Here is a 26,392-nt window from a genome sequence, read left to right as displayed (position 1 = left end):
TCAGTATCTCCCTTACTCTTGGAAACTCTCATTGGATCACTGCAAAAAATGAAACCTACAACGTATGTTTATAAATATTTGATGTCAATTAGTAAATATGACATGCAAAGTCTCAGAAATATATGGAATAAGAAGTAGGTCACCCTATTTTGCCAAAGCAACAGGATATGGCCCTAAATTGTATACCAGTTGTTTTTATGGACCTTAAGCTGTGACCTAATTATGCTTAGGATATACTGGTTACCACAGCACTTTTTCAGTAAAGGACTAACAGTGCATTCCTAAGTAGAGTTACTCCAGTCTAAGCCCATTCATTTCAATTGGCTTAGACTGGAGTAACTCTCCTTAGGAATGCACTGTAAGTCACACATCTGATTGCTTGCGTCGTAGCTTACAAGACGCATCTCTTACACAAATACTCTGGGCCTGTCCAGTTATTCAGTCTTTTTGGGAAGAAGTAATTACTCATATCAATTTTGTACTGAGACATTCATTGATCTTTGAGGATTCTAATATACTTTAATCGAAAGGATTCTAATCGAAAATGAACCCTCCATGCCATTACTGTTGCGAAAAGACTTATATTGCAACACTGGAGAGAATAATGCCTACCTCCAGTAACCCAAGGAATTGAGGACCTTACAACTTTATGAATGTTTGAATGTGTGGCATATAGATGACAATGGCGCATGGACATATATTTAAATCAGGGATCCCCAAGCTTTTTGAGCCTACAGGCACCTTTGGGATTCTGACACAGTGTGGTGGGCACAGCCATAAAGTGGCTGCCATAAAATGGCTGCCACTGGAAGTGGAGCCAGCCCTAAATGGCTGCAGCAGCTTACCTTCCTTCACACAATGAAGATCCTTGTGCTGTGGTGGCAGCTGCTGCCAAAGCAATGTTTTTAAAAATCTGCACAGCCAGTCAAATCTTCTATGGCCATTTGAAGATTTGCTGAGCAAAAGTCCCACCTGGCCCCTCCTACTTTCTAAAAACACTTGGTTGGTTCCAGGAAAAGTGTCAGTGGGCACCATGTTAAGATCTCCTGCTTTAGATATTTGAAAACCTTTTATAGATGCTTATCTATAGACTTACCAACATTGGGGAGGGCCTGTGGCTCAGTGGTAGAGCATCTGCTTGGCATGCAGAAGGTCCCAGGTTCAATCCCCGGCATCTCTAGTTAAAGGGACAAAGCCAGTAGGTGATGTGAAAGACCTCTGCCTGAGACCCTGGAGAGCCGCTGCCAGTCAGAGTAGACAATACTGACTTTGATGGACTAAGGGTCCAATTCAGTGTAAGGCAGCTTCATATGTTCATGCATTATTGTATTTTGTTATTTCTTTCTGTTTGTGGTAAAATAAATAAAATTTAAATTTGTTTTTAAAAATTTGGAATTGTAATAGCGGCAGCAATTGATAAACTATATCTTAGTGGATAAGGGATGAAGTGGGATCTTGATTCAGCTCTCAGCTCTCCAGGCTATCTATAGTTATAGATCAAATCAAGCCTGAACTGACCCTAGAAGCTAAAATGACTAAACTGAGGCTATCGTATTTTGGCCACATTATGAGAAGACAAGAGTCACTGGAAAAAACAGTCATGCTAGGAAAAGTTGAGGGCAGCAGGAAAAGAGGAAGACCCAACAAGAGATGGATTGATTCAATAAAGGAAGTCACAGCCCTCAATTTGCAAGAACTGAGCAAAGCTGTTAAAGAAAGAATGTTTTGGAGGACATTGATTCATAGGGTCGCCATGAGTCGGAAGCAACTTGATGGCACTTAACACACACACACACACACACATCTATTCTAACTAACTAGGATGGAGGGAGATCCAGGACTTGCGTCCTTCCCTCATGCCGGCAAGATGGAGGAGGTGCCTGCGTGTGTGAGGAGGTGAGGAAAAAGCAGGAAGGAAGGAAGTTTCCCTGAGTAGCAATCTACGCAGCAAAGGCATAGTTCAGAGCAGTAGAGAAAGGATGCCCCAGTGTCTTATCCCCTCTGTCTCTCTGACTCACTAGTCTTATCCTCCTCTAGAGTTTGAGGTTAAGAGACAGCGTAAAGTCCTTCCCTTCCAACAATATCTGCCAAAGAATGTTCTGGCCTTTGCCAGAGAAAATACAGTCCTGCCGCTTCACAGGTACTTTAAACTCAAGTGTAAGATGAAAGCAGAGATTTCCTCTTCCAGTCCAAGCAACAAGTTAGTACAATGAATAAAATTTTCCTGAATATTTCCCCCTGCTATCTCCTCCCCCAGGTACTCTAATCATGTTCATACTGTTCTTTTTATTCCTGCACTGCTGGCATAATGCCTTTGCTGAGATGATGCGCTTTGGTGACCGAATGTTTTATCAGGTAATTAGTGTAAGGCTAATAGTCTGTGTTTCTTTTGCTTGCTTTTAATTTTATAGGATAAGGTGTATGGGAGAAATGATACCAAAAAGTGTCTGTGACTGGTAAAGCTGTCATCACCCATTACAGAACCTACTTTCCAGAGAGACCCCCCCCCAATGTCCTTTAATACTTTTGACAGTGTTCAAAAACTTTTTAAAAAACTACCAGGCCTTCTGTGCATAGGAAGCCCTGTGTCCCTTTATCCTTACAGGTCACTCCTGAGTTATATGATCATTTGTATAGGGCTGTTGATTCGGTTCGGCCCGAACTGAAAAACAGCCGAATTTCCCCTGATTCGGTGGTTTTTAGTTTGGGACGAACCGAACTCAAAAATGGCGGACAACCGGGGGGGCCGAATTCAGCGAGTTCGGGAGTTCACGATTAAATTCGGCAAATTCGGGCCGTCAGTAAGCAGCATTCTCCTGCCCTGGCCAATCGGTGGCCAAGCTGGGTCTTCTTCTGGCCAATCAGTCAGGATTGAGTACTGGAGGAATCAGCTGATGTGCGGCCCGGCCGGGGAGAGAGAAAGAGAGGGAAATCCTCGTGTGTGTGTGGGGGTGTGCTTGTGCACATTCACTCCTTTCTGTGGCTGCAGGGGGCGCTTTTTTGGGGATACAGCCCCTAAACTTTCAGCATAGCTTCAGACAAGCCTTCTTAAGATACCACCCAAGCTTTGTAAAGATGGGTTCAGTGGGGGCAGAAATATTGGCTCCCCCCCTTTTCTCTTTCCGTGGCTGCAGGGGGCGCATTTTTTTGGGTGCAGATCCCAAACTTTGAGCAGAGCTTCAGACAAGCCTTCTTAAGAGACCACCCAAGTTTTGTAAACATTGGGTCAGGGGGTCCCGAGATATGGGCTTTCCCCTTTTCCCTATTGGGATGAATGGGATCCTGTATGCATCTCCTCCAGAGCAAAACGTCCCGTGCCTAAATGGAAACGTCTTGGATTACCCAGTCCTCCCCAGCCCCTCCTGATGGAACAGAAGACAGCCACAGTAAGACCCCTTTGGGGGCTTTAATCTATAATTTTTCTCCTGTGTGTGTGTGTGGGGGGAAGCAGAGTCTCTGTGTGTGTGGGGAGGGAGCAGTTTCTGTGGGTGTGTCTTCAGGTTTTCCCTCATTCATAAAAAACTTCTCAGCTGTTTGTCGGGGCTGGGAGCTTTGTGCGTGGGCGGCAAGCTCTGCTCAGAGATGCACATTAAGGGTGGGGGAGACTCCTTTCGGGGCCCATATCTCAGCCCCCCCTGACCCAATCTTTACAAAACTTGGGGGGGCTTTCAAGAAACGTCCTTTGAAGCTCTGCTGAAAGTTTGGGACCTCTACCCCCAAAAATGCCCCCCCAGAGCCGCGGAAAGGCGCGGTTGTGTTTTTAATGGCTTTATTCGGCCGAATTTTTTTCCCGAACTTTGAATTCCCGCCGAATTGCATGGACCCGAAGTGGGGGAGTTCGGACTTCGGCATATGCCGAATCTAAACGGGCCAAATTCAGCCGAATCCGAACTATACCGATTTTTTTAAATTCAACAGCCCCACATTTGTATGGGGTTGCTAATTTTTGTCCATGGCTGCTTGTTTATTATAGTATTTCAGGCTATTTCCGTGACTCTCTTTTTTTAAACTGGTAAGTAACTTTGAGCCCCGTGGCGCAGAGTGGTAAGCTGCAGTACTGCAGTCCAAGCTCTGCTCACGACCTGAGTTCGATCCCGATGGAAGTTGATTTCAGGTAGCCGGCTCAAGGTCAACTCAGCCTTCCATCCTTCCGAGGTCAGTAAAATGAGTACCCAGCTGGCTGGGGGTAAAGGGAAGATGACTGGGGAAGGCACTGGCAAACCACCCCGTAAACAAAGGTCTATCTAGGAAACGTCGAGATGTGACATCACCCCATGGGTCAGGAATGACCCGGTGCTTGCTCAGGGGACCTTTCCCTTTAAGTAACTTCGAGCATTGTTACATGGGGTGGGGGAGTATTCAGACTGGCAAATTGGAAAGTTCCATAATGGGCAGCAACAGCATTTTCTGTCACAGAGAGCCAGCGTGGTTTAGTGGTTAAGAGCAGCTGACTCTCATCTGGAGAACTGGGTTTGATCCCCCACTCCTCCACATGAATGGCAGACTCTAATCTGGAGAACCAGGGTTGGTTTCCCCACTCCTCCCAATGAAGCCTGCTGGGTGACCTTGGGCCAGTAACAGTTCTCTCAGAACTCTCTCAGCCCCAACTGCCTCACAAGGTGTCTGTTGTGGGGCGAGGACAGGATTGTGATTGTAAAACGCTTTGAGATTCCCTAAAGTAGAAAAAAGCAGGGAATAAAAACCAACTCTTCTTCTTCAAATCGATGTGCACTTTTTAGTTAATGAATTTCCACATCCCTGGAATAAAATATTTGGATATAGAGTTGAAGTTTATAACACCAAAAATAGTGAACTCTTTGGTTGTGTATTATTCTCATCCACGTTATAGCAGATTAACTGTGGACAGAATTAGTCATGTTTTACACAAATAAACATATCCTTGAAAAAAATTTTTTTGCTTATATCTACAGTATTCTCAGGAATAATTATTAAGTTGTGTAAAAATCTCCATACTGCACATTCTGAGTGTGTACAGCCCTGTCTGAAAAGCATTTCACTCATTCCAAAAGAGAGAGTATAGGAGTGTTTTTCAGTTGATCCCCAAAATTTCCAACTTTTTCCTTGGGAGGGAAAAGTTTTAAATGGGGGGAGAACAGGACAGGGGGAGGGAGCACCTATTTTTCTTAGGTTTTCTGTGTCATTTCTGGCACATTTTTAATCATATAGAGGTTGATGCTGAGCCTGCAGTTTCTGCTCTGGTCTGTGATGACCAACTTGTTCAGCCTCTTGTTCAGGAAATGAGCTGCCATTCAGAAGGCAGTGTTCTAAATTTTAACTTTACAAGTGTGTTTTGGAGACGTTCTGCCTATGGGAATTACTGTCCATGTTTGGAAACTTTCATGTTTGAGCGACGTTCCTAAAAATGTTGAATTCGATCCTTGTAGAACTAGGCTCAAATTCTTAAGACTGGAGTAATTTTATCTTAGATTGACTCGTTGGCTGAAGGGAAATGAAGAGTTTCTGCCAAGTTCAGAATTTACAAGACGAGACATACCATTGGCAAACCCACACACAGTTTTACCGACTGCTGCAAAAGTATTTCGAGTCATAGGAGCAGGGGAGCCAAACATAAGGCCCGAGGGTCAGATCCAGCCCTTTGAGAACTCCTATGTGGCCCACGAGCCAGCCAAGGCAGCCAACCCCCCCCCCCAACTCTCAATCTGGGCTGGCAAGGCATGGCCCAGCCCGATCAAGTGACATTTATGTCATATGCGGCCCTCATAACAATTGAGTTCGACATCCCTGCATAGGAGGGTTCTTAGCATTATGATTCCTTGTTTTGAATGCTGACTATACTCTTTTGAACATCATTGTTTTCCTCCCCTCCCCCTCCCACTCAGGACTGGTGGAATTCTACATCTTATGCCAGCTATTACCGAACCTGGAATGTGGTAGTGCATGACTGGCTGTATTACTATGCATACAGAGACTTCCGTTGGGTGAGCATCTTTGAATCTAATAAAAATGTTTTTTCAGAGAGGTTAAAAAGGGAAGTTTACAGAAATCTCCTGCATAGTGAAAGAGATAGCAAGAGAACCCTGTATTTTGCAAGAACAGTGAAGTTGGCTTGTTTCTATGAGCCAATGATGCTGCCTTGTAATTAGCCTGAACTTGGTGTAGCCAGATTAATGCTTTCTACTTTGACTGTCAGCAGCGGCTCTCTAGGGTCTCAGGCAGAGGTCTTTCACATCACCTGATGCTTTTAACTGGAGATACTGGGGGTTGAACCTGTGACTTTCTGCATGCCAAGCAGATGCTCTGCCACTGGGCCATAGCCTTATTTTGGGATTGGACTGGGAAGTTAACAGTGCCGTCAATGATTTGAAACTGGATTAACTTGGCATAGAATTATAGTGTTGGATCTTTGGTCAAGGTGGTTGCTTTTCACAAATTAAAAAAATAAATAAAACCATAGAGTTTTGGCAGAGATTGATAGAGCATCTGTGTCGCTTCCAAGTAAACCCGGAAGTGATGTAGGCATGTTGCGCATGCGCATTGCGCCAGGTGCACGTGTGCGTCATATGCTACAACAACGTGACTGAAAAGCTCCCGCTGATGGAGCTATGGGACCTGGTAAGCCTATGCCCTAAGCCTGGCTTGCCCGGGGAGGGCGGGGTATAAATAAAATTTATTATGATTATTGGGAAATTAACAGTGCAATCAATGGTTTTAAACTGGAGAAACTTGGAATATAGTTATAGTGTTGGATCTGTGGTCAAGGTGGTTGCTTTTCACAAGGATCATGTGTTTTGTATTTCAACTTCAGCGAGTCTGTTTTTGAGATGACACGGTAACTGTTGTAACAAGTGTTGTAACAATATCCATTTGTTCTCTCTGCTAATGAACTAAAATATAATAAAGTAGGATTATTCATTTAACAATTGCATTGAGAGCCTTTCCAAGCATGTGAGACGGTGTGTAAACATATCAGCAGGCCCTAAATGGTAGTTACCACTAACTTTATGGAACATTTTAAAATTGAACCTATGATGGATTTCCCCCCCCCCCTCCCTGTTCTTGTACCACCACCCCAGTTCTTTGGAGAAAAGTTCAAGTCTGCTGCTCTGCTGTTCGTGTTCGCGGTTTCTGCTGCTGTACATGAATACATCCTGTCTGTCTGTTTTGGTTTCTTCTATCCTGCCATGTTCTGCCTCTACATGGGCTTCGGAAGTAAGTAATCACCTTTGATTTGTTTGTCATATTTCTTCTCCCCCCACCCCCGGTCAATCCAAGATGGGCTCCCAGAGCACCTTACAACAATTTGAAATACAGGTATAAATAATACATTATTTCCCCCCAACTTTCCTGGGGAGCACTGGAGGTGAAAGTAATATTTCATTTAATACCCAGAGGTGAAGGTAGTATTTATTTAAAATATTTATTCATTTCCTTTCTTCCTATAGAGCTTAAGGCAGTTTACAATATTAATAAAATATATTAAAATTAAAAACAACAACATAAAACCATAATGCAAAATCACAATTTATAACTGCTTTAATTAAATGCAGTCCAAAATAAAACAGTCTTCAGCTGCCTCCTAATGATTAAAAGAGAGGGGGCCAGGCGCACCTCCCTGGGGAGATTGTTCCACAGTCGTGGGGCTGAAAAAGCCCTCTCTCATGTACCCACCAAACAAGCTTCTTGGATTTCAATGTCTCTACACTAATGTGTAGAGTATGGGAAACAAGCAGGAGAAACCTAATACAGGAAGGGGACTATGACCTAATTGGCACTACTGAAACCTGGTGGGATGACACTCACAACTGGGATATTAGGATTGACATTCCTCTGTTAACCCGACTTTTTCCTCTCCCCTGAGCTCAGCCCGGCTGAAATCTCCATGCAGAAGGCAAAGCACAGGCCACAAAAGGTTGCTTTCTCTCACAGCCAATCAGATAAACTAAAGCTCACTTAGGCTAGCAGAAGATGCTAAACACAACAAAAAAGGGTTCTTTGGTTATATTCAAAATAAGAAAAAGTACAAGGAAGCGATAAGTCCATTGCGGGGAGAGGAAAGTGAAATTTTAACAGTTGATGAAAAGAGAGCAGAACTTAAATTCCCACTTTGCCCCAATATTTTCTTGCAAGGGAAATGGTGCTCAACCAGGCAAAACCCAAGCACATGAGGGAAGAGAATTGCAGCTTAGGATAGGCATGAGGTAGTACATAAACACCTAGTTTCTTTAAAGAAATTAAGTCCTTGGTGCCAAATGAATTGCATCCAAGAGTACTAAAGGAACTCGTGGCTGTAATTTTGGAGCCTCTGTTCATTATTTTTGAGAATTCTTGGAGAACAGGTGAGATGCCAGAAGATCGGTGGCAGGCAAATGTTATCCCCATCTTCAAGTGATGTAGTATCCCATTAACATAGAGTCCAATGGATCAATGAGAGCAGGAGGCTGGATTTGAGCTTCACGGTTTGCTTTATTGGCCAAGGAGTGATCCAAAAAAGCAGACTGATGAGCTCTGCAATCTTGTCACACAGGGGGAGGGACAATGCAATAGGTTTTATAGACATTTCACATTCCAATAACATTTGATTGCAGCTCGTCACTGCAACGTCATTAGTTTCTACAGAGCGGGTGGGCATTGCTACATTACTGAACAGAACTCTATTGTTCCTTTGCACGGAGAAACGAAACTTAAAGGAGGGGGTAGGTGGGAGTAAGGCTGTTCCCTTATGTGAGAGGGAAGATTCCAGCCTTTGGATTGTTTGTGTGTGTGCCTCCCTGCTTGATGCTAAAGAGAAGGAGGGTTGGGCCACTGACAAGCGGCTTCTGTGGGTATGCGTGCAGTTTGCGTGTCTGAATGAGGTTACTCAATCACAACACAAGAAGGGGGAAAAGGAGGATCCAAGTAACTACCCACCAGTCAGCTTGACGTCTATACCTGGAAAGATTTTAGAACAAACTATCAAACAGTCAGTCCTTGAGCATTTAGAAAAGATGGGTGTGATTACTAAGAGCCAGCACGTGTTTCTTAAGAATAAGTCATGTCAGACTAACCTTATGTCCTTTTCTGTGAGAGTTACTACCTTGATGGATCAGGAGAATGCTGTGGACATAGTTTATCTTGATTTCAGTAAGAGTTTTGATAAGGTTCCACATAATATTTTTGTTGACAAGTTGGTAAAATGTGATTTGGATCCTATTACTGTTAGGTGGATCTGTAACTGGTTGACAGATTGCACCCAAAGTGTGCTTGTTAATGGTTCTTCATCCTCTTAGAGAGGAGTGACAAATGGAGTACCTCAGAGATCTGTTCTGGGCCCTGTGTTGTTCAATGTCTTTATAAATGACTTAGGTGAATGAATAGAGGGAATGCTAATTAAATTTTCAGATTATACTAAATTGGGAGGGGTAGCAAATACAGTAGAAGACAGAGTCAAGATACAGGATAATCTTGACTGACTGGAAAACTGGGCTAGAACTAACAAAATGAATTTCAACAAAGATAAATGTAAAGTTCTTCATTTAGGTAGGTAAAATCAAATGCATAATTATAGGATAGGGCAAACTTGTCTTGGAAGTAGTACATGCAAAAAGGACCTAGGAGTCTTAGTAGACCATACACTGAACAGTATGCAGTAGCTAAAACTGCAAATGCTCTGTTGGGCAGCATCAACAGACGTATAGTGTCCAGATCACACAAAGTGATGATATTGCTTTGCTTTGCTATGGTTAGCCCTCACTTGGAGTATTGTATTCAGTTTTGGGTACCACAGTTTAAGAAGCATGTTGACAAGTTAGAACATGTCCAGAGGAGGACAACAAAGATGGTGAGTGGTCTCAAGACCAAGTCCTATGAGGAAAGGTTGAAAGAGTTGGGTGTGTTTAGCCTGGAGAGGAGATGACTGAGATGTGATATGATAGACATTTTGAAGAGCTATTATATTGAGGATGGTGCAGAGTTGTTTTCTGTTGTCCCAGAAGGTTGATCCAGAACCAAAGGGTTGAAATTAAACCAAAAGAGTTTTCGGCTAAAAATGAGGGAAAATGTCCTGACATTAGAACGGTTCCTCAATGCAATGGGCTTCCTCGGGAGGTGGTGGGCTCTCCTTCCTTGGAACTCCTTTTTAAGCAGAGTCTAGGTGGCCACCTGACAGCAAGGCTGATTCTGTGAACTTAGGCAGCTCGTAAGAGGGAGGGCAGGAAGGGATAAATCAGTGCTCGGCTCTCATGGCCCTTTCTTACATGCCCAGGGTAATGCTGATTGCCACTTTGGGGTCAGGAAGGAATTTTTCTCCTGGCCAAATTGCCCAGGGAACCTGGAGGGTTTTTTTTTTTTTGGCCTTCTTCTGGGCATAGAGCAGGGGTCACTGGGGGAGTGGGGGAGTGGTTGTGAATTTCTTGCATTGCACAGGGGTTTGACTAGATGACTCTTGAGGTCCCTTTCAGCTCTATGTTTCTGTGTTTCTTTGATTGATGGGACAGTCAGGAAGGCCTCTACCTGTAATCATAATTCCATGGCAGGAACATATGAGAGAAAACAGTAGTATGGAAAGAAATGGGTGAATGAGAGGGTGACTGCTGGGCAGGAAGGAGGAGGGAAAGGGGCTTCTTTTCATAAAATATTCTGCTTGGCCTTTGAAATTTTATAGGCTGCACTCCACAATAAAAACAGAAATTCCAATTTGTCTGGTGATCATACTGGACTTTTTGAAGTTTACCTTTTGTCCTCTAAAAGACAGACACGCACATTCACTTCCATGGTGTTACTGATGGGCACTTTGCTAATGAGCTATGGGATGTCTGCTTGGATGCATTTTGAATACCTTTTTGTTTCCCTTGTTCAGTGGTTTTCAACTTCATAATCAATGACCGACGGAAAGGTCCCATTTGGAATGTGATCATGTGGCTTTCTCTATTGTTCGGCCAAGGCCTCCTTCTTTGTCTTTATAGTACTGAATGGTACACCCGTCAGTATTGCCCCTTGGAAAATGTAAGTAATCCTCCTGTCGCTGTATGTAAAGTAACAGGGATGAGCTGCTTTTCAGAAGGGCAAGTTTCAAACCTAACATCTGAATACAAATCTTGGGAAAACTCATTTGGATTTTAAAATGTATAATTCTTGAGTTTGGCATTTGAATCTCGATGTGTTGGCTCAGAATACAGTACCTTGAGTGGACTTCTGATTTTCTCCCTCTTCCCATTTTACTAAAAACAGAATATTTCAACCTTATCATTACAATAAATGAACAATGTCCATTTTCGTAAACTAGAAGATAAATTACCATTTATGCAATGGTAGGAGCCCCGTGGCGCAGTGTGGTAAGCTGCAGTACTGCAGTCAAAAGCTCTGCTCACGACCTGAGTTTGATCCCAACGGAAGTCGGTTTCAAGTAGCCAGCTCAAGGTTGACTCAGCTTTCCATCCTTCTGAGGTCGGTAAAACAAGTACCCAGCTTGCTGGGGGTAAAGGGAAGATGACTGGGGAAGGCACTGGCAAACCACCCCGTAAACAAAGTGTGCCTAGGAAACGTCGGGATGTGATCTCACCCCATGGGTCAGGAATGATCTGGTGCTTGCACAGGGGACCTTTACCCTTAGTTGTTGTGAGAGCCAGCATGGTATAGTGGCTAAGGTGTCGGACTAGGACCTGGGAAACCGAGGTTCAAATCCCCACTCATGCCATGGAAGCTTTCATGGTGACCTTGGGCCAGTCACACACTCTCAGCCCTGACCCTGGCTGGTATTTGGATAGGAGACCTCCAAGGTTGCTGTGCAGAGGCAGGCAATGGCAAACCACCTCTGAACATCTCTTGCCTTGAAAACCCCACCAGGGGTTGCCATAAGTCAGATGTGACTTAATGCCCCCCCCCAGAAGTAGTAATTCTGTTTGAGCAGGATGAAGGCACTTCGTATGGAAGGCTACAGTCTGGTCCAGGCTCGTCTGACAGGAGGCCCATTTGGGTATTGACTGGGAGAGAGTGCTTTCTCCTCCCACACATACATCTGGTCTTCTTGTGTGGGTTGCTACTACTGGGGGAGGACAGCCTTGCTGACTGAGGGGCTGGTTGGTCCCAGGCTCGTCCCCCAAGCCTTTGGCTTCACAGGCTGTAGTGGTTCATCTATCTACCAGATGAGAAAATTATCTACTGTTGTGTGGTGTAGTGGATGTAGTAAGACAAGCCAGTTCTTCCTGTGAGCTTTTAACACCACTGTTTCTTCTTGGTCTTTTAGCCCACTTTCCTGGACTATCTGAAACCACGTTCCTGGAGTTGCCACGAAAAACATTTGAAGTTTCCAGGCTGAGGCCAGAAGACAGTTCTTTTAAAATAAATACCTTGGACCAGTGATCTAAATCTCTTGAACCTATTAAAAAGGGGGAAAATAATCTTTAGTTATGGCAAACACTTGCTTAAAAACCTCTAGAGGCAGCTAAGACTTCCAGAAGGCTTGGCAAATGGTTCTCGTTCTGTAAGCGACTCCAACCTGAGCAGCTACCGTGCTGGTTGTGAAACATACCTAAAGGTTGGTGAAAGGTTTTTCTGTTGACCATGGTGCTTAATTCCAAACAGTGGTTTGTACGTGTTGCTACTGTTTTTCTCTTTGTCCTTAAGGGGGGTGTATTATGTGGTCTGAGTCACTTTTGCCTCATCTGAATGTAATGTTCCTTGAGAATGATCTCTCGCGCACAGTATTTGTTTGCATTCGTGTACTCTTTGCTTCTTCACTGATGGTTGATGGAGCCCAGGGGTTCACAAATATGGGCTTCCTAGTCAGCTTCCGTTTGTGCCCAACCCGCTCTCAAGCCCTTTGGTGTGCACATAAGTTTGTTTTCACTTGTGCTGTGGACTGAAGACGCCAGGGAATGAGGAGTTTCTCCCGCTGCATTTTGTCATATTTGTACCTCGTTACAGATGAGCGCTATCCGTGCCCCATTTTTGAGTCCTCTCAGAGGGCTGAAAAGCAAGGCATGGATAACATTCATTTGCACTGAAGGACAGAGAAGCGGAGAAGCGGCAGAAGAGAATTCTCCCGTGTGCCACCTCTGCGTCATAGCACAAGTGGGAATGCAGGTTGGGGTGTCTGGAGGATGTGGGGTTTTTCAAAACATCCGGGCCCTTGTGGTGTGTAATTTTTTTTTGTCAACACTGGATGGAGGAGAACCTTTATATCTTTTCCCAAGGAAATGTCCATAATATAAGTGCAAAACTGGGATTATTCTGTCCACAACTCTTTGCCCATTTATGCTTGGTAATTTGCAGCGCGTTCCAGGCTGAAGTGCCCCACAGCTTTTTTGGAGATTTTCAAGCTGAACTGTCATTCAGAAAGTGACTGCGAAGCCAGCGTATACCTGCTTTGCATTTCTTAAGAGCGCCTTTAACACGACCTTCTGTGTTTGCTCCACCCTCACCGCGAAGAATCCCCTCAAGGAACCATGCAGAATTCACAGCCGCGCGTTAGCTATGCAAATGGAGGTTGCTAATGGAAGGAACAAAGGAGCAGGCGAGTGTGTGGGGGGTGGAATTTCTCCTTTTGCGTCAGGACCGTGAAAAAGCAATTTAAAGGAAGCATTAAAAAACCAGCTTTGAACGAGTATCAAAATTGACCCTGCATAAATGGCCTTTGATTTTTGTCCACAGCTGATTATTGTAGAAATTCATATATGGAACCTCTCAGCTTCTAACACAGAGTACTATTCCTTTTAAAAACAAAACAAAACGGCTGCTTTGAAGGATAATGTTTCCATCTTTGTGATTGATGTGTTATATGAAAGGTATGCCTAACTATTTGCCTCTGTGTTCTTAAGCTTCATTTTTTCCGTCCCTTTTGAATAAAGATATCCTAACTTTAATGGGTGAATGAACCCATTAAGGAGTACCTTTTGGATTTCCAGACTCTTAACAGTACTGATAGTAGGGATGGGCCATTCCCTGCTACATTTGTTTGCATTTGGCTTCTTGACTGATTAAATGCACTGCGTTATGTTAAGTACCAAAACTAGCAGGCCATTCCTCAAAGTCGCAGCGGGTGGGGACAGTGTGTCTGTGGCACCTACAAAGAGGTTTTAGGCTGCTGCGGGGGTAAAAATGTTTTTTGGTTTTTTTACAAAAATTAGAAAAAGGGGGGAAAGGCCCCTTAGCAAACAGTAATGCTGCACCAACAAAATGGTGGTACAGCAATGCCGTTGCTTTAGGGGGCGTTTCCAGGGCGAAAGGGGTTAGGAAGCTGCCCAATGGCAGCTGCGCCCCCCAGAATGCCCCGGGAACGCCTCCAGGAATGCTGGCGTCAGCGTGGGGACTTGCACCAGGAGGCACCGAGGGCCACGTTGCTGCCGTGACCCAGGGGGGCCAGCATAAGTGCCCCTATGTCGGCATCCATGCCAGTGAGCCCGGTCTCGGCCGGGGAGAGCTGGGTATTAAATTGAAACAATAAATAAATAAATAAATAAATATAGTGTGCACAGCGCAAGTGGCACGGACACCAGCGTAGGGGACACGTTGCGTCCTAAGGCCCCCAAACTCAGGAATGGGCTGTAAGTTGTAAAATAAAGCACAGGCTGGTTGCACTGTTATAAAGGTAAAGGTCCCCTGTGCAAGCACCGGGTCATTCCTGACCCATGGGGTGACGTCACATCCTGACGTTTCCAAGGCAGACTTTGTTTGCGGGGTGGTTTGCCAGTGCCTTTCCCAGTCATTTTCCCTTTACCCCCAGCAAGCTGGGTACTCAGGAATGGGCTGTAAGTTGTAAAATAAAGCGCAGGCTGGTTGCACTGTTAGTAGCTTTCGTTCTCCTCGCCAGGAACAGCTGGCATTTGTATTCTTGGTAATCCAGACACAGGGCTGGAAGCTTATTTAGCACTACAACCTGAGCCAAGGGCCAGTTTCTGTAATAAAGCGAAAGCTGGCTGTTTTTTAGGGATCTCATGTATTCATACTTCCTCAAGTGATCTTCTTTTAGGTAGATGGCTTTTTAAAAGCATTTAGACAAATTAATGGAGGATAAGACCTCCATGTTTACAGGAGGTAAAGAGCACCCATTGCAGGAGGCAACATCAGTGGAGTCCTTGGCCCTTCATGCCCTGTTCGTTGGCCCTTCAGGGCAAAGGTTGGCCACTGTGTGAAAAAGGATGCTGGACTAGATGGACTACTGGTCTGATCCAGCATGGCTGATCTTAGGACACAGCAAAAAAGAAGCCTCCCTGAACGGTGCCTATATACTGCTCCTGAAATTTAGGAGTGGAACTATTGGGGAAAAGGTGTAAGTCACCTTGATCAGAATAAGGTAGAGCCATCGGCAGCCAGATTGAACTGCTTTGCAGGCCAGAGCTGACCCATGGACTGCCACTGGGCCCACCCCTGTCCTACTGGGTCCACCCCTGTCCTATTCAATACCCTTGGTATTGAATTTTTATACAGTGAAATGTGTCGTTATCCTGTGCTCCATGGCCAAGTTTCGCTGCTCCTCATTGATTTTTAGCACCGTGACCTGGGGGTGGAGCGGGAGATGTTCCTGAGAGTTTAGTTTCTTGGGGTCTCTGGTGGCAGCATGGAGAGGCCCTGGCCCCGGCCTGGTGGAATAGTCTTCCTGGTGACATCAGGGCCCTGCAAGACCTTAGGGAATTCCGCAGGGCCTGTAAAATGGAGCTATTCCTCCTATAATTGAGGACAGCCGCAAGAAGAAGATCCATCTTTACTGGCCTCCACATCCCGCCCATCTCGCCCCCTTTTGAAAACTGGGGGCTGATCAGCTAATATTTGTCGCTGTGGCACCTAGGGTAGTTACGGCCATCTGAGTAGGGTTTTAATGGTTTTAATGATTATGGTTTTAAGGATGTTTTAGATGTAGTCTGGATGTAATCTATTTTTAATTATTGTTATCCGCCCTGAGCCTGGCTCGCTGGGGATGAGGGGGGTTATAAATTTGAATAAATAAATACATTAATAAACTGAGGGGTGGAACATGTAGAGAACTGGGGTGGCATGGAGAGAATGGTCAAGTGACCATTTTGGCAGTTTACTGCCAGGAGGAGGAGAGGTGCTCCTAGTCTGTTAGAAAGCTTTGAAGATCTTTTCTGTGGCTGGCCTGCGCATGCGCAGTCCCATGTGTGCCTGCACAGAAGACCACTCGATGGACAAGTTACAGGTAAGTGCAACTCTGTTTTTTCTGACAGTAAATGGGAAGAGGGGAGGGGGCCTTGTTCTCTATCCCCTGACCTGGAGGGAGTACTCATCGGGGCTAGGGGCAATCATTGGGCAATTTCCTCTCATGCAGTTTGCACAGCTCAGCCAGGTGCAGTGGCGGCTACGACTTGATGCCACACAACTCACTTGGGCCCACTGAGGCAGCCTCCATGCAACTTGGGTGACTTGGCTCGCCTTGGCACTGGCCACCACACAATTCTACTGTGACCTGCTGCCACACAACTTTTGCAAGTTGGCCAGACTTTCCAGGTAAAGGCTGCCGGGGGAGGGAAGGAGGCAAAGCCGGGAGCCATTGTGGTGCAATGGTTAGAGGGACCTGGGAGACCCAGGGTTAAATCCCCACTCTGCCATGGAAGCTTGCTGGTGATTTTCAGCCAGTCAATCTTTCTCAGCTTAATCAAGATCACAGGGTTATTTTGAGGATAAAATGGAGGCGAGAATGATGATAGCTCCTTTGGGTCCCTATTGGGGAGAACGGTGGGGGGCAGATAAAAGAAAGGTTGATTGATCAGTGGGAGGGAGAGAAGGAAGTATGGAAAGGGGAGATGATATGGGGGGGGGGTTTCCAAGAGGAGAGAAAGAGTGTGGGGAAGGGGATACAAGGGGAAATGCAGTGAATTCCACAAGGCCTTGCAGCTTCCTTTCTTGTTCTAAAATAGAAGTCTTTCTTTTAAAAACAAGGTACTTAGACATTTTTTTCTGGATTCAAGTCAGAGCAGTCCAGTATGCGCAACAAATAAGGAATCAGCAAAGGAAAGCCTTGAGACCAATTTCAGCCTTACAAGGAGCTTCCAAGTATAGTCCTTTGCAGTTACCCCCTTCTTAAATCCATTGACTTCAAGGGTGTAACTATGCTTAGATATACACTGCGATTCTCCTAGTTTCCAACCCAGAGGCAAGAAGGGTGGAGAAAGTTGTGTTTGTGGCTCACAGCAGAGTTTAATAACATTTTGTTTGAGGAATAGAAGATGAGTGGAAATTGGGCTAGACCCTCTTGGTCCCCTCAGAGTGGTCCCTCTGTTAGACTAGTTGCTCATCAGAGCTTTAAGGATATTGTTAGGTACTCCGTTATTTCTTTTTTTTACAGCCTACCTGTTTTGCTTCTGCATTCCTGCATATTTAGGTCTCAGGCTGGCTATTTTCCATCTGTCCAGCTACCCTTGGGGTTCTGATTTATCCATCCTGTTGCGGTGTGTATGCAGTCACTCCAGTTATTAACTCTTGAAAATATTTCCCTGCCATTCCCTACCTATACTAGTTATTCTAGCACCCATTCCACGCCTTTAATATACCTTTTAAAGGTTTCATTTTCTTTCATTTGTTTCCATACTGAAGCACATGTGGTCCTGGAGCCATGCAGACCCCTGGGTTAAGGGTAATATACTCCTGGCTTACAACGGACTATTTCCACCCCAACCAGCAAGGCCTGGCCCCAGACTCTGCTGCTCAGACCTCAAGGATTTAGTCCTCCTGGCCTTCAGATTTCTTACACTACGAGCTACGTTTTGTAATTTTTTTCTTACTTGTTGATGACATGAGCTTAAAAGTGTTTTGGTTTCTTAAATTAAAACACTGGCGAAGAACTTGTGGCCTTAAAACTCTTTGCAAAACGACTGCACATTCCCAAATGTCCCCAGGCAGGATAAATGGAAGGGAGAGCACAACAAGATGCTCTCAAAACAGTATTGAGCAAACTGAACCCCGTTGTATGTTAGCACTTTCGCCTTTTATATAGTGCGGTGTGTAAATTGTGGGCAAACAAATTAGTTGGGCACACTGTCTGGGTAAGTCTGAGATTGCAGCCATTCGACTAATCCCCAGATGGTCATCTTGACTTCTTGTATTCCTGTGTGTTGTTTTAGTTTGGCAAATGCAGATGTGACATTGACCAATCCTATGTGGTTAATGCCTCAACCTGGACAGCCCACTCTATCCAGTCTTAACAGATCTCAAGAGGCCACCATGGATGGGAGGCCACCATGGAAGTCCAGGGTTGCTATGCTGAGGCAGGCAATGGCAAACCACCTCTGTTCACCTCTTGCCTTGAAACCCTATAGGGTGGCCATGAGTTGGCTGCGACCTGACAGCACCTTCCATCAGCTCCACCACATGGTTAACGTTTCTGGCAAATGTGTTGCTTGGATTGAATGTTGTGAGTGGCAGCTGGACAATACCGAAAACTCAAATACAATATCCTGGTTTTTAGAAACAGTTGCAGAAAGAATATCAGGCTTTGTTTGTCATCCTGCTCGCATGTAGTTTCAATTTCTAAAGGCAGAGGGAAACTGTAACCAGCAACGCCCATTAATTCTGTAGGAGAGTTCTCTTCGGGGACACATCAACTATGTAAGTGCAGCTGGTAGAATTGCTAAATCTCTGTTCACATGGTGAAACACTGCGTTCTGCATGTCTGTTGGGTCACATGGACAAGTTAACTGTCTATGGAAGGTACAGTGTCTTAATGAAACTTCATACATTATGTTCTTTCTGCTTGCTTATACATAGAGAACCACCTCAACTTCTTTGTATTTACAGTTTGATTTAAGCAGTATATTCTTTGGGAGAAACATCTTCTTCTTTGAGGGGGGGGGAAATAAGGGAACATCAACATACTGAGTGTAATCAACATTCTGGTTTGGATTTATGAATGTAAATGTCTGAATATAATAGGTGTAATCTCTGAATAAAAATATATATCTTTGGAGATCTGCATAGCTTCATCAGTTGCAAGTCGCCTATGGAGGGAAAGGACATAATTCTGTTATTGATTCCAAAATGCATTGAACTATATGTTGTGATATTGTCGAAGGCTTTCACTGTCAGACTTCATTGGTTCTTGTGAGTTATCCGGGCTGTGTAACCGTAGTCTTGGTATTTTCTTTCCTGATGTTTCGCCAGCAGCTGTGGCAGGCATCTTCAGAGGAGTAACACTGAAGGACAGAGACACTGTCCTTCAGTGTTACTCCTCTGAAGATGCCTGCCACAGCTGCTGGCGAAACGTCAGGAAAGAAAATACCAAGACCACGGTTACACAGCCCGGATAACCCACAAGAACCTATATGTTGTGACCTGTTCCAGCCTGTGAAAAAGATGTACATGGTCAACAATGTTCTACTGAGATGAAATCTATTTTGCTATCTATGAAATGTGTCAGTCTGCATTCATTCCTGAATCTGCCAGGACCCATGAAGGGCCAGACCAAATGACTTTGCGGGCCTTAAATGCCCCCCGGGTCTGACATTCCCCACCCCTGCTCTAGGCCAAGTCATGACGGAAACCAGTGACTTCAGTCAGCAATACAGCAGTTTAAAATCAAGGCATGAAAGTGGTTGTAGAATTCCCACTTGCCAATAACAACAATATATTGTCGAAGGCTTTCACGGTCTTTTGCCATGACAAAAAAAAAGAGACACTGTCCTTCAGTGTTACTCCTCTGAAGATGCCTGCCACAGCTGCTGGCGAAACATCAGGAAAGAAAATACCAAGACCACGGTCACACAGCCCGGATAACCTACAAGAACCAATAACAACAATTTCCACTCCAGAACGTTAGCTCAGCTGCCTCAGCACCATGAAACTGTATGACTTGACAACAGATGCACAGATGGTGATTTTAAGGGTCTGCAATCAGTTTTCTGCAAGCTCCATTTATGCTGTGCAAACACACCAGGGTTACACTGTATGTTACCTATAGATTCCATAGCCAAAAAAGAGGAAGGTAGCCCCCACACTTTCGCTACTTCTACTAGCAATCATGTAGGCTTGAGGTAAGGGTTAATGAAAATAATGAGAGCAGCTTTCTGAGGTGGATGAAAGGAAATGTGAATTCACAAACTTCTGATGTGGTTGTAGGAGACAGAAGGAGCGTACCCAATCTCCCCCATGCCCTGTTCTAAACATCGATTGTTCTGCCCACCCTAAAGGCAAAAGTTCACATATTGAAGGTTTCACTTTAGAGATAAGCAACACTTCACTAATAGCCTCAAAGAGCCAGTGCAGCCAAAGTACAGAAGTTCACCAGATAAGACAGTAGCTTAGATGCATCTCCAAGAACATATTAAATCATACAGTACTTTACTGTATACACCTGGCTAATGGGACAAAAGGTATGCCAAGATGACACCAAGATGAACATCTCTCATGTGTTATCTCATTCGGGGAAGGTATTTGTTTATCACAGTGTGCATGAGAAGATAGGGAAAAGGGCTGAAGTCATCCAAAGTCCAATGTCAATTATGCTAAAGCCCAGAATTAATTGTGTGAGATCATGGGCATAAGGTAACCAAAATAAAGAGGGTGGACTAGACAAAGAACTCACAAAAAGTATAAATACACATCTGTACTGCTTGCTTTTTTGAAGAGTTGTATTTGCTGTCTTGAGACAGAGCTCTTCTCCTACTGAGGCTCCGGTGTCTTGATTTGCGGGTTATTTTCTTCCATCATCTGGGTAGGCAGGACTAAGATCTTTTGACTTCCTGTCTTCCCTTGGCAGGAAATAGCCTGCAAAATCCCAGTTCCGTCCTGCCTCAGATGAGTTAGCAGGTCGTAAGCACAGCTCTGTGCTCACTTGGTTTAGTGGTAGTTTTACCGAGTGTTTTTCAGCTCCTTCTGTCTTGTGTTTTTGTAGGTACTAGTTTCCCTCCGTCTTAGTGTCTACCTTTGCTCGTTTGTTTCCCTGCGTGTTTGGTGTTAGTGTGGGCTTTGATCCCCGGAGTCGGTTCCTCCAGAGATTCAAAATGGCGGATGCGGTTATTGGGAGGGAGGATGATCTCCTCTCAGTCAATGACTACCAAGTAAAGTTAGTTCAATCCGTCCCAAAGGAGCCCGGTACTCCCAATGCCCACAATTGCGGCGTTTTAGGGAGCAAGGAGCAGGAGAGCTCTTTTGAAGCCGCAGAAGACGCTCCGAAGGGAAAAAAGGCGCGGAAGACCGGATCGGTCAAAAAAGCCGCACCGGCCCTTCAGGGTGTTAAAAAGAGAAAGCGCAGCCACTGATTCAGTGCGTCTTCGAGAGCCAGGAAAAGATCTCCCGCCTTCTCCGAGTCAGCGGAAGACGCAGAAAGCACTGCCTCCCGGGCGACCTAGTTGGCTGCCGGCTCGTCCATCCCATCGGGAGTGGGTAACGTTCCACCCTTCGTGGGCAGCCATTTTACCTCAGCGGCTGGCGGTTTCCCCCCCCCTCCTTTCCCGGCAGGGGCCATTTTAACACCTTCCCGGCAATGAGTGGCCAATTCCCCTCCACATTTTTGGCGCCAGGAACCCAGCCTGCACTCGTAAATCTAGCTACGGGGAGTCCTCTTCCCCCTCCTTCTAGCAGTCGGATGCTTACTACAGAGGAGGCAGATGAAATGATTAACTTAGCCCTGCAGAGGCAATGGCAGGCTTTTCATGCCCACCAAATGCGAACTCAACCTTGTGCTGGGCAGGGAATGGTTGAGTCACCTACCTCCTCCTCAAATAGATCTCAATCTACGCAGGGAGGGGGTGCGCCACTCCATGCGGAGGGGCCTTCGACCAGTGCGCAGTGGCCCACAAAGGCAGCATTAAAATCCCAGAATGTGGAGCAGGAACATAGCTTCCCTAGCACCAGTTCTCAAGCCTCTTCCCTCGACTCTGACGAGGAAAAAGAAGAGGGAGAATTCGATTCTGATGAGGAGGGGGTTCTTGGCGAAGAGCCTCAGATCCGGCTCTTTAAAGGAAAGGATTATCAATCCCTTTTAGCAAAGGCCATTTTGGCCTTGGACCTTAATGAGGACTCGGCTGAGTCAGAAGTTGCCAAGCCTAGCTTGAAACGGAGTAGCAGAGTGCTTTCCACGCAAGAAGGCGAGACATAATTTGGTCCCATTCCCTGAGTTCTTTCTAAGAGCCGTTCAGGAGGAGTGGAACAACCCAGCCTCCAATAGACAGACTTCCCCCTCTATCAAAAAGTTATATACTCTCGCCCCACATGCAATGAACCTTCTGAAGGTCCCACTGGTGGATGCACCTGTGGTGGACTTACAAGCCCCAGGCCTAGTACTTGAGGACGGTTTGGGATCTCTCAGAGATCAATTGGATAGGAAGTCTGAGAGTCTCACCAGAAAAGCACATGCAAATGCGGCCCTGGCTATTCAGGCTAGTGCTACGACTTCAATATTTGCAAGAGTGTCGTTCCTCTGGGTGAAGAAGCTTATCCAGCTAGTTCCCCCTGAGCACCACAGAATTGTGGGTGGTTTAGAGAGGGTTCAGGCCACTATAACTATGATGGCCGATGCATCACTGGATACCATGTCTTTTACAGCACGATCCATGGCTTCCACGACTTCAGAGCGGAGGGCCCTGTGGCTTAGGGCTTGGCCTGCGGACTTCAAGGCCAAAACTACATTGATGGCTTATCCTATACAGGAGGGCCGGCTGTTTGGGGACAAATTAGACAAGATGTTAGTGGAAACTAAAGACAAAAAACATGTCCTACCAAAGCAATTCAAGAAAGAGTCACGGGCTCCGTCTTACCAGTCCTTTCGTGCCTCTAGAACACAGAGCAAATATCGCTCCGATTTCAGGAGGGGTTGCTGGAACTCTTCCCGTCCCTTTCGGAGGGGAGGAAAGTTCTCCAGACCTCAGGGTCAGCAGTCCCGCTCGGAGAGAGGGGACAAGTTTCCAAAGTCAAATCCCCAGTGACGACGATCAGATTCCAGTGGGGGGAAGGCTTCGGTTTTTCAGTTCCAGGTGGGCTGCCTCAGGCCTGGACCGTTGGGTATCCCAAATTGTCACCACGGGCTACCTTCTAGAATTCACCACCCCTCCAAAGGATTGATTCCTGCGATCTCCAGTTCCTATCAAGGCAGAGAAACTCAACAGAACATTCAGGGCCATTCAACATCTTCTGGCCATAAAGGCCATAGAACCGGTCCCAGCTCTCGAGAGGGGCCTGGGAGTTTATTACAGTCCCCAAAAAGAACGGGGACTGGAGAGCCATCCTGAACTTAAAATATCTGAACAGGCAGATGGCTCGAAGACATTTTCGCATGGAAACAGTGAAATCAATTGTGGATTCACTACTCCCAAGCACCTTTATGACGGCGGTGGACCTGACAGAGGCTTACTTACACGTGCCTATACACAGTTCACACAGACGCTTCCTGCGTTTCACTTTCAGACAGGCACATTTCCAGTTCAGGGCCCTCCCTTTTGAGTTAGCCCCTGCCCCGAGGGTCTTCACCAAGATCCTAGTAACACTCATAGCCATGCTCAGAGGGAATCCAGGTACATCCATACCTGGACAACATCCTGATCTGTGCAAGGTCAGAGCGGCAATCCAGACAGCACACAGCGAGAGTGATACAGGTTCTGCAGGAACATGGTTATCTAATAAATTTTCCCAAGAGTTCTCTGTCTCCCTCACAGTCAATGATTCATTTAGGGGTTCACATAGATACAGTTCAGAATGCCCTGTCACTACCCCAGGAGTGCATTCAGAAGTTGATGGACTTCTGCAGCCAGATCCAGAACGGCCAGACTTATGTTCCTTGCGCATCTCCTAGGGCTAATGATTGCATGTATAGCAATCGTTCCTTGGGCATGTTTCCACTCCAGGCCTTTACAATGGCAGATCCGGCCTTTTCAAGGGGACATTGCCAGGAAGAGGGACAGGGCAATTTCACTGTCGGTGGAAACTTGGAGAAGCTGTCGATGGTGGTCAGAGTGAAGGAATCTAACCAGGCACACTCTTTACATACATGAGGAGCCCACTCAGGTGATCACAGATGCCAGCCTTCAGGGTTGGGGTGCCACTCTTTTGTCTCACTCTACCCAGGCAGGTGGTCCATGGAAGAGATGTCCCTGCATATCAACATTTTGGAGTTAAGGGTGGTAAGGCTAGCTTACAAGCCTTTGCCCCCCCCTCCTCAAAGGGTTGCAAGTCTTAATAAGAACGGACAATATTGCAACAAAGGCTTATCTCAACAAGCAGGGGGGTCCCGGTCCTCTTCCCTTCATCGGGAAGCGGTGCAGATTTTGACCTAGGCACAAACCAATCTTCAGTCTATTCGGGCGGAGCACATCAAGGGAACCTTAAATGTGCAGGCAGACAACCTAAGCCGGCAGTTTGCAGACAAAGAAGAATGGTCCTTAGACCATACGGCCTTCTGTCAGGTTACAACCGTTTTCGGAGTTCCCTTAGTCGGCTTATTCGCCTCTGCAGAAAACTGCAAAGTAAACAGGTTTTTCTCCAGGTATTAACATCCGGCGGCGGAGGGCATAGATGCCTTTCTGAGCCCTTGGCCTCGAGGGCTGCTTTACGCCTTTCTTCCCCTACCCATTCTGCCCAAGGTCTTGAGGAAAATCAGGCAGGAGAGGGCCGAAGTTATCCTAGTGGCCCCGTTCTGGCCCCATCGACCATGATTTGCGACCCTACGCCAGATGTCGTGTCAGGATCCGTGGCCAATTCTGACCCGGTGGGGGACCCTATGCCAGGGTCATCTAGTTCACGCAGATCCTCAGTGGTTCTCTTTGACCGCCTGGCGCTTGAGAGGGGAGCCCTATTAGATAGGGCAGGGGTCGGCAAACCGCGGCTCCCAAACCGCATGCGGCTCTTTGGCCCGTTGAGTGCGGCTCTCCGAACTTGGAAAGTTCGGAGCCCCTGCTCTCGCGCCCGCTCGCGCCGGCGTGCCTGAGAGCCGGCGCGCCTGAGAGAGAGAGAGAGAGAGAGAGAGAGAGAGAGAGAGAGAGCGGGCACGCTGTCTCTCCCCCCCTGCCATGGAGAATGGCCGGGTCCCCCTTTCCCTTGCCCTCTATGGTTGGGAGGCTAAAGCCTCCCCTCCCCTCTAGCAGCGCGATTGCTGGGCGGGCGGCTCGGCGGTTCCTGGCCCGCCCCGCCTGCCTATCAGCTGTTGGGTGGGGCGGGCTTCCTTTGGCGGTGTGTCCCCGGCAGCAGCGCTGGGCCGCGGTGCCCCATCTTCTGTGGCGCCGTTTTCCCTCCTCAGAGGCCATGTCTACCCACTGGCTTTCTTGGTGGTAGACACGCCGCCAAAGGAAGCCCACCCCACCCAACAGCTGATAGGCAGGCGGGGCGGGCCAGGAACCGCCGAGCCGCCTGCCCAGCAATTGCGCGGATAGAGGGGAGGGGAGGCTTTAGCCTCCCAACCATTGAGGGCAAGGGAAAGGGGGACCCGGCCATTCTCCACGGCAGGGGGGGAGAGACAGCATGCCCGCTCGCCTGCTCTCTCTCTCTCTCTCTCTCTCTCTCTCTCTCTCTCTCTCTCTCAGGCACGCTGACTCCGCAGCCCGGCTGCCGGCGCGAGCGGGCGCGAGAGCAGGAGCTCCGAACCAAGTTTGGAGAGCCACACTCAACGGGCCAAAGAGTCGCATGCGGCTCGGGAGCCGCGGTTTGCCGACCCCTGGCTTAGCAAGACTGTTACTGAGATTTTGCAGGCTATTTCCCGCCAAGGGAAGACAGGAAGTCAAAAGCTCTTAGTCCTGCCTACCCAGATGACGGAAGGAAATAACCCGCAAATCAAGACGCCTTCGCCTCAGGAGAGAAGGAGCATTCACGGTGAGTAAACAATGCTCCGTTCCTGCTAGCAAATAAAATTACCTCTTGCTTCCAAAGAAAAGAACCTGAGTAGCCCTCGTTCTTCGTGGGTCTGTGCCATGGAGCGGGGGTTTGGCTTTTGCATCCAACAATCATTCTGACCACATTACTCAAAAAAACTGTCCTTGCTAATCACGAACACTGATTAGCCAGTCTATTTCCAATGGGGGGAAAAGTGCTTGAACACCTTTTTTTACCATTAGGTGCTTAAACATCTTCCATTGAAGTGAATGGGACTCAGAAATACTTAACTTTGGCTGGATCATGTCCATGCTTAGATGGATAAGCACTGAAGGGCAGATTGCTGATAATTATAAGCAGATGAATTCCACATCTTTTTTTGTTTGAGATCTACTCTACACTTCCCACAGGTTCTGATTTCTGGATATCAAATACAGTTTATTTTAAATCTACTCACCAGTATCTGATCCACTCTGTCACGTTTTTGATATCCAAATTTGCTCATTTTCTGCCAGTCCATGTTGTTCGGCTCCTTTTTCAAATTTAACAGCTTTAGCACCTCAGTTGCTATGAAGCTCTAAAGTACAGCAGACAACCCCAAACACAGAATCGTTTGAAGGAAGCGTTTTCTAGTCACACCATGCTCTCTAAAGGTAACTCATGGACGGAAGATTTTTTTTCCAGGAATTAT

At 46.3% G+C, this 26,392-nt stretch overlaps 1 protein-coding gene across 1 annotated transcript in view; it reads left to right on the top strand.

Moving 5' to 3' along the window:
- LOC130473171 (sterol O-acyltransferase 1-like) overlaps positions 1-12,274 on the top strand; it is a 72,679-nt gene extending 60,405 nt beyond the window's left edge. The window contains exons 11-15 of the mRNA XM_056844700.1: positions 2,258-2,355; positions 5,862-5,960; positions 7,056-7,191; positions 10,817-10,962; positions 12,203-12,274. Of these exons, the coding sequence (XP_056700678.1) occupies positions 2,258-2,355; positions 5,862-5,960; positions 7,056-7,191; positions 10,817-10,962; positions 12,203-12,274 (551 nt within the window). The remainder of the gene's footprint in view (positions 1-2,257; positions 2,356-5,861; positions 5,961-7,055; positions 7,192-10,816; positions 10,963-12,202) is intronic.
- Positions 12,275-26,392: the final 14,118 nt, after the last annotated feature.

This window comes from Euleptes europaea, chromosome 2, assembly GCF_029931775.1.
Source record: "Euleptes europaea isolate rEulEur1 chromosome 2, rEulEur1.hap1, whole genome shotgun sequence".
Taxonomy (NCBI): domain Eukaryota; kingdom Metazoa; phylum Chordata; class Lepidosauria; order Squamata; family Sphaerodactylidae; genus Euleptes; species Euleptes europaea.
Note: the sequence above shows the minus strand (reverse complement) of the source record. Positions and strands in the feature narration are given on the sequence as shown.